At 35.6% G+C, this 9,108-nt stretch overlaps 1 protein-coding gene across 1 annotated transcript in view; it reads left to right on the top strand.

Annotated features, from left to right (window-relative positions):
* LOC129005092 (dynein regulatory complex subunit 5-like) overlaps window positions 1–6,108 on the top strand; it is a 55,622-nt gene extending 49,514 nt beyond the window's left edge. The window contains exon 2 of the mRNA XM_054433887.1: window positions 4,605–6,108. Coding sequence (XP_054289862.1) covers window positions 4,615–6,033 — 1,419 coding nt within the window. The 5' untranslated portion in view covers window positions 4,605–4,614 and the 3' untranslated portion in view covers window positions 6,034–6,108. The remainder of the gene's footprint in view (window positions 1–4,604) is intronic.
* Window positions 6,109–9,108: the final 3,000 nt, after the last annotated feature.

The raw sequence follows: 9,108 nt of genomic DNA on the forward strand, positions 1-9,108 counted from the left end.
ATACGTTGATTCACAATGTATGCATCAATATTTACGTAACAGACAATTTACATTATTTTTTGCTTTTTGGAAATGCTTCATTACTATGTAATTCGCATTATTTGTTGCCAATGAAGCCGCACGACCATATAAATGAGGAGGCCCCTAACAGTTCAAGAATAAAAGGGATCATTACTTCAAGTTTATTCCACTACACCTAACATTCCGTAGAAAGATTATATTGACAACTTTATGTAATTGATAAGGCTGAGACATCTAACTGACATCCCCCATTTCTAGGAATTCCAGCTTTAACAGTAACCCCAAAACCAATTTCTCAAAACTTCAAAATTTTAAAAACGCAATTAATATTATTCTTGTTTTTACGCTTATTAATCTTTAAACAATGCTAAATGCTTAAAATATGTATAATTTCACTCAATTTATCGCAGTTAGATGAATTAGTGTAAGCCTTGAAAGTAACCGCCGATTTCGACGGGTTTCACCTAGTTAAATCTATTTCAATAACATAAGGTTTAATTAGTACCTACTCATGTTTGCTGCTACAAGGAGGGTAATAAAGTGTGCTTGTTTTAATCAATATACTAAATTATTTGTTTTTTTAAGCTCTTTAAGATGGTTTGGAGAGAATTGGAAAATTTTAAGTTTGGAGGGTTAAAAATGAGAAACCCCAAATTTTTACCCCTTAACCGTTCCGATGGTCCGATCACACTGGTTCGTGAACTTCTTCGAATAAACAGAGGGTCACACGTTTGTACCACATTTCATCAAAATCCGACCATTTTTGCTCGAGTTATCGTGCCAACAGACACACACATATAAAGGGTGCGCCAAAAAAAAACTTGACGGTTTCTGTTTTGTAATAAGTCAGCTGTTATACTAGCTAGAGACCTCATTGTTGTAGTGAACGATTGCTTATGTTATGCCATTTTTAGGTTATGTTTGGTAAAACACCACGTCGTCAAAAGAAAGTTACTGTCTAGTGTGGTGCAGTGTGGTGTGGCACTGTTTGGAGTCATCGGACCATATGTTTTTGAGGACGAAAGTGGGAACACCCCCCTGTCACTGTAAACTCGGAACGCTATTTGGAAATACTGAGGGGTTTTTTGGTTCCACAACTGCGGATTTTATGAGGGATAGACACGACTAACACGTGGTTTCAATAGGACGGCGCAACTTGTCATACAGCCAATTATTCAAAGTCAGTTTTGCGTGAACTCTTTCCCGGTAAAGTGATCTCTTGGTTAGGTGATGTGCTGTGGTCAGCTCGATCCCCAGACTTAATTTTGTGTGACTGTTGGCTGTTGGGATACTTAAAAAGCAAAATGTTTGTTTCGAAATTTCAAACCATTCCTGAACTCAAGCAGTGTGTCAGGGAAGAGATTGCTTCTATTCATCAGGCGAAGGTGACTGCAAATATTCAAAAAAAATGGGAAGCCTGTGTTTAGGAGAAGGTGATATAACCTGAGTGATATAATTTTTCATAAATGAAAATGGCATAGTAGTGTGTACAATATAACGTTATTTAATACATGAAATTGTAGTTTGTTTTTGAGTTATTTAGTATTAAAAACCGTCAGGTTATTTTGGCGCACCCTTTATATTAGCTAATAAATTATTGAAAATTAAGTACTCTTTTTAAATTAATTTTATTAATTAGCCTATATATGTGTGAATTTGAACGGATTGTGTTTCTGGCCTCTGGGGACATCAAATGAAAAAGTAAATCGATAGTTTTTACTTATAGTTTACTCGATACTGTTTCCCATGCTCGTCTTCGATTCCCATGTTAAACACTATCTCGCCCCGAAATGAGACTTTCGTGACGAGTATTGAACAATACTTGTTATCACGGTAAAAAAAACTACTTTAAAAACATTTTTTTGCTATTTCGTAATCCATTCATTTTTCTTCAGTTGTAACTTTGAGACAAAGTATTGTTTGTGTAACGAAACCAAAAGTAATATTTATGTAACGAAAGTAATGGTTATGTGAGGAAAAGTCAGCTGATCACTATTTGTTTTTGGTGTATGGAAATTGAAGATTTTCGAAGATCTCAGCTGTTTGGAAATGGGCTATTTTCGAATACAGAGTGATAAAAAATAAGGTTTCAGCTGACTACAAAACCCCGTCCGTAAAATGAATACGTAGTCCAGGAGCTGAGGGGGTTTGAGCATGCATGAAAGTAGTACGCAATGTTATTGCTGATTATTGTAGTATGGACTGTGGTGATCAAAATTACGTATGTCGCCTATTTCAAAAGTGGTCGATAAGGTGGGGGCGGAGGGGGCAAACATGGCGGTTTGCGCTATGCGTTAAAACGCTAATATTTCGAAAACGGTAAAAGATAGTACATCGGTTAAAACGTCATTGTAATTCTAAAAATGTGGACTACAATAATGGTTATTGAGTCCTAGGTCGTATCTCTATAAATAAACAAGTTATTGTATAAAATATGTAAAAATGGACTTTTCGTGTAGTTTTTTTTTTTACCGAAAGTAGAATCAATTTGTGAGTGTCGCAAAGAAGTAATATCAAATATCTTTGCTGATAGTTGTACTATAGACTGTGGTGATAAAAAAAAAAACATTTCGCCTACTTTTCAGGTGGTCGAGAACTTTTGGGGGAGGGGGGCAAAGATGGCGGAACGCGCTATGCATTAACACGACTGTAGCTCGACAACGGTACGAGATGGGACATCGGTTAAAACGTAGTTTTAATCCAAAAAATATGGCCAATAGAAAAGGTTATTCGAAAAAAAGTTGTATCTTAACTAATAAAAAAGTTATAGCAATAATAAGTTTAACAAAATCTACATTATACAGCTATTTTCTTCAAAAATCGTATGGATTGTTGATAAATAATAGTGTAATTACTTAATTACTCGGCTAAATATTTACCAGATACATTTTCTTATAAGAAAAAAAAATATTATTACGAATGTAATATGGTTTAAAATGTAAAACAAGGCCTCAAAACGCCTTGGGTTCGTTCGATAGGTTGCGTCATAATTGCTGCGCAGTGCTTCCCCCAAAGTTCATTGCCTTCCAACTCAGTGATATCGGGGTTGTGAAAGTATTTGTACAATTTAAGACTACTGACATTTATTGTATTTTATTTGTACAAATAACATTCTATTATAACTTTTAATAGTTTTTTTTTAAATTTCAATAGGCTACATTTTTTTTTAAGTTGCTTACGTTTTTTTTTTAAATTGTGTGTGGCTGGTTTTTATATACGTTTGTTCTTAGTGACTAGTGGATTAGGCAATTTTAAAGTAAAATTTCACCAACTTACAAAAGTTAGGTACCTATTTCAATTCAACAAATAATATGAACAATCAGTGTAATTGTTATGGATAGAATGAAGAGATTTATCGTATTTTTTTATTATAAGGTATTTACTTTTGTTGTTATGTTTTTTATTTTATAGGCTATAACTGTATTTAATAGAATCTGTTACATAATTATATTGTAATAACCTATAACATTATAATTAAAATTTTATTTGTAGTGGTAATCTATATTATGCATTTGATTGCGGCGAAACCCCAAGTAGTATACGTAGTTTGGAGGCCGTGTTTTACATTTTAAACCATATACATTCGTAATAATATTTTTTTTCTTATAAGAAAATGCATCTGGTAAATATTTAGCCGAGTAATTAAGTAATTACACTATTATTTATCAACAATCCATACGATTTTTGAAGAAAATAGCTGTATAATGTAGATTTTGTTAAACTTATTATTGCTATAACTTTTTTATTAGTTAAGATACAACTTTTTTTCGAATAACCTTTTCTATTGGCCATATTTTTTGGATTAAAACTACGTTTTAACCGATGTCCCATCTCGTACCGTTGTCGAGCTACAGTCGTGTTAATGCATAGCGCGTTCCGCCATCTTTGCCCCCTTCCCCCCAAGTTCTCGACCACCTGTAAAGTAGACGACATGCGTATTTTTTATCACCACAGTCCATATTACAACTATCAGCAAAGATATTTGATATTACTTCTTTGCGACACTCACAAATTTTATCTACTTTCGCGAAAAAAAAACTACACGAAAAGTCCATTTTTACATATTTTATACAATAACTTGTTTATTTATAGAGATACGACCTCGGACTCAATAACCATTATTGTAGTCCACATTTTTAGAATTACAACGACGTTTTAACCGATGTTCTATCTTTTACCGTTTTCGAAATATTAGCGTTTTAACGCATAGCGCAAACCGCCATGTTTGCCCCCTCCCCCCCACCTAAATATGCCCTTGTCGTTTAATAAAGTCTATTCTTGTATTTATTTGATATTTCAACATCCAATCTGATATGTATATGTGCTTTCCGTTATCCCATACCACCAAAAGTCTTAAAACAAATATCACAAAAATTAAGAAATTTGCCACCACTTTGAATTTGATTTTTTAGTAATTTCCCATGGTCGGATTTTGTCGGATTTTTGATATATTTGATTTTTGACCCGTAAGGATTTACAGTGAACGGTACAACCTTAATCATTGTAGTCATAGTAACAAACCTTATTATTAAATTACTTGTATCCGGAACGCTTAATTGACTTTTCGCTTATTTAAATTGCAGAAAGCCTACTATGAGAGTTCCACACACTGTTCCACCCAACACTCTGAAGGCGTATGAGCCATCAACTCCCACCCTGTGGCTGGTCGGGGAGCGAGCACGTAGACTCCGGGCCGAGAACTGGACATGGGACGACACCATCCCAACCTCGCTAGCCGAGGAGTGTATCCGCTTTTTCGTGAATAACTTCGACGAGCACAAGAGAGTGACCTCCATGTTAGGCGAAGACGATTTAATGATATTTTTGGAAACACTTTCAACAGAGCTGCCTCTGGAAATAGTAATTCCTCTCATACCCGATGGCGTCTACTGGCAACGCCGATGTCTGAACACTTGGGCGACAATGAATGACGTGACAAGATACGATGGTTCCTGGAAGAGAATGTTCACCGAAAGATACATTAGAGACATGATAGAGACCGAGGAGCCGGGCTATACGGATTGGGTAGAAATGGGAAACACGTTGAAGCTTTGCTGTCCTTTTGTGAATCGTCTGGAGATATCTCAGCTACAACCACCTAGAGTGTTGCAGGCGGCTCCTGTCGACCCGGACCTCTGCAGCACAGAGGACTTCATACCGCAGCATCTCGACCTGTGTCCGGTGTTGACCATCCTGGAGAATCTGCACGAGCTCGACTTGCAGTTCGGAGTGAAAGGAATCGGTATGAAATTTACGTTTAAATGTTTCAGAATCCACCCAAAAGACATAGAAAAACTAGCCAACGGGCTGAAACTTTCAGGAAATCTACAAATCCTCAGAATATCGTGCAGTGACATTGACGATAATAAACTCATCACTATACTAAAAAGCTTAGAGCACTGTAAAAGTTTTAAGGAATTAGAAATCGCTCATTGCAAGGTCACCGATGTGGGTAGCAAAGCACTCGGTCATTTCATAACGATTAAGCATTCTCTTAAGCACTTAAAACTCCAAAACAACTTAATTACCGCTGAAGGGGCTCAAGCTTTGGCGTTCGCATTGACAATGGAGGACTCGGCAAATTTGGAAACTGTCGACCTAAAGTTCAACTTGATTGGTGACGAGGGCGGGAGGCACATCGCTGCGGGGTTGAGCAAGAGCAAATATCCTGAACATATGATACTCGCAGGCTGCGGTTTGAGGAAGGAAGCTGGAGACGACTTGGTAGACATGCTGAGGTTCAACGACACCCTTGTGACCCTGGATCTGACCAACAACGACCTGGGTCCTGACGTAGGTAAGCGGATGGCGGACGTTATGCGGACCAATCGTACCATATTGAAAGTCGATGTTCGAAACTGCAGATTCAAAGAGACTTGTGAGGCGACTATCCATCATCTCACCTTCAGGAACAGGGAACGACTGAGGAAAAAGAACTCGAAGAGGTCCGATGAAAGGAGCGTTACAGTGATGTCAGCCTGTCCGAAAAGAGCTACATCAATTATTTATTGATCCAACTTTCAGCAACAAAATTCCGGCTTAAGGCAATCAGTAATTTTGTATGCATCGAACACGTTGTTTAATGTATTTATGATTATTTCCTTAATTACTCTATATGGTTCAGGATTAATATTAGTTTACGCAACGATTGTGTTAAGTGAGTCTTTACGACACGAGTAGAAAATTTAAGGCACGAGCCTTGGCGAGTGCCTTAAAAACTTCTACGAGTGTCGTAAAGACTATTAACGCGAGTTGCGTACACTACTTTACCTACGACCGTTTTTTAATTACTATCAATCTGGATTTAATTACTAACAATAACTACTGATAACTTTTTAGAGAGGTTATGTTTTCGTGTACCTATTGTCATTGCCACTGAAAGTGATGCAACGACTTGTTGTATAATTAGCTGATTTCGTGTAATTACGTGTTTGTTAAACTTTGTTAAATATTACATTGCTAGCAGCATTCTTACCATAAATAATATTGTATCAGGTACAATTCGGCAAATATTTCATTTATTTTTGGACTTCCACCAACTTAATTAAGAATACGCGAGTATCAACATGAACAAGTCGGATCAACAATTAATTTGGTCAACTTATCAGCTGATCAGCTGATTAGTTGACGTTCGAAGCATTACAATTTTAATTCTTTTCTCTCAATACTTGAACCTCATTGGTCCGTTACCTGTGTGGATATGAGAAAACTATGCGGATATGAAATGAAACTATGCGGATATGAAAGTAAACAGCTGTAAAGTGAAACTTTTCAATTCTAAGAACTGGACTGAAATGGCTACTTTAAAAAACGGTCGTAGGTAAAATTGATTTTTATGATAAAAATGTCAGCACCCCATTCTCGATATCTAATTTGAATTTCTCATATTTTACGTTGTTTTCATTCAGCCCAAATATTTGGCCTGTATTCAGGACTGTACCTGACCAAAACAGTTTAATATTCGAACACCTAAAATTTTACAATAGTAATAAATTATGTGTTTCGGGACAAATAATTGATAATACTTCACTTTACTGTAAAATTATTGTTTCAACCAAATACTTTGGTATGTTAGCACATCATGTTCAATATTGTAACAGCGGATTAGAAACAATATTTATTACTAACTCATGTAATTGTGGCTGGTCAATTGAAGCTGTCATAAGTTAAACTTTGGTGTACGTATATACTCCAATGTTTAAAAAATATTACTTAACTGCAATTGATAACTTTGTTATTTTACGGTTATTTTGAACAAAGTAAAGAGATTTATGGTACAAATGTTGTATTCTTTGTTTTAATTGTTTTGTAATTATGTTTATTCTAATTTAAATTTTACGAGTCATTAAATAAATATTGTTTACATGTATTTAGAAAGGTAGTTACGTTATTATGATATACTTGTCCTATCTACAGGATTGGGCAAAAGTCTGGAACCCCCCAGTTAACTTTTTAACGCGTTGTAGTAGGAAAACCAAACTTGGCACATATTTACAACATAAGAAATTGCACTTTTTGATCAAAGTTACAACTTTGCCCCAGCCCCAAAAATGGGATATTTTTGGGGCAGCCCCAAATTTTCAAATGTAAACACCCCTCATTTTAAAAGGTTTTTCAAGAGAAATTGAATGGCGCCAACTAGAGGTCAATATCGCACCCCTAATCAAAATGGCAGCCATTTTAATTATTTAAGATGAGCAAGCAAGATAATGTCTGGACACCCCCAGTTAACTTTAAAAATTTAATATTTTAATAATGACCAAAAGGTGAACTCTCTTTTTTTATAAAGGTATGCTGAGATTAGTTTTCCTGCTATAAAAAGATAATAGGGGATATTTAAAAATGACTGCCATTTCGATTAGTGGTGCGATATTGACCTCTAGTTTGCGCCATTTAATTTGTTTTGGGACACCCTTTATAATGAGGGGTCACGAGATAGGTGTTTGAATTTGAAAATTTGGGGCTGCCCCCAAAATACCCCATTTTGGGGGCCGGGTACAAGTTCTTAACTTAAATGAAAAAGTGAATTTTTAAATGTTGTAAACATGTGCCAAGTTTGGTTTTCCCACTGCCACACGTTCTAAAGTTAACTGGGGGTGTCCAGACTTTTATCTTGCATGCTTATCTTAAATTAAAATGGCTGCCATTTCGATTAGGGGTGCGATAATGACCTATAGTTTGCACCATTCAATTTCTCTTGATAAACCCGTTAAAATGAGGGGTCACATGATAGGTGTTTACATTTAAAAATTTTGAGCTGCCCCCAAAATATCCTATTTTGGGGCTGGGGCAAAGTTTTAACTTTGATGAAAAAGTGCAATTTCTTATGTTGTAAATATGTGCCGAGTTTGGTTTTCCTACTGCAACGCGTTAAAAAGTTAACTGGGGGGTTCCAGACTTTTGCCTAACCCTGTATATTCTCACTGGCTAAGTGCCATCATGTATATGGCAGAACACAATCAATGAATTACTACAACATGTCAACATCATGCCCTCTTAACATTGAACTTTACCAGAGTACCCCTTATAAACTTTTTATCAAAGAAAATTATTTCACGTAATTTAAAAACTAAGTGATTCACTAAATTAATTTCTTGTTGTTTTCAAACATCTTTGGGTTGGTTCGTTCATGTATTTTCATTGGTTGCTTTATTTGTTTTTATGGTCAAAGAATGCCCTAAAATGTATAAATGGATCAAATGTTGTCCGAAATTAAAAATGAGAAGAAGAACATATGTTAATTGTGACAGAGAGGTTAAGCAGAAAATCAGGTAGTTAATGGTTAATTGGTGCTATTAAAATAAAGACTGAAATGTGTAAACGTACTGGCGACAAAGGGTGATACCATGCAGACTACATTATCATTGACAAAGACCAACATGGACAACCTATTGCGGCTATAAGTGGGAAACATTTCTACAATACACTAAAAGCCAGATCAGCTTTTGAAAAATTATAAAATATTTACAAGAAATGTTTATTCTGTATTGAATTTTTAAGTACATTGTGAGTATTATCATTAGTCACGTAATCTTTGAGATGACTCTTTTAAACTCATCGGAATGTATGACTTATATTTGTTCTTAA

The sequence above is a fragment of the Macrosteles quadrilineatus genome, unplaced genomic scaffold (genome assembly GCF_028750875.1).
Source record: "Macrosteles quadrilineatus isolate MER2022 unplaced genomic scaffold, UCM_ALF_1.0 Scaffold_15__1_contigs__length_3749704, whole genome shotgun sequence".
Taxonomy (NCBI): Eukaryota; Metazoa; Arthropoda; class Insecta; order Hemiptera; family Cicadellidae; genus Macrosteles; species Macrosteles quadrilineatus.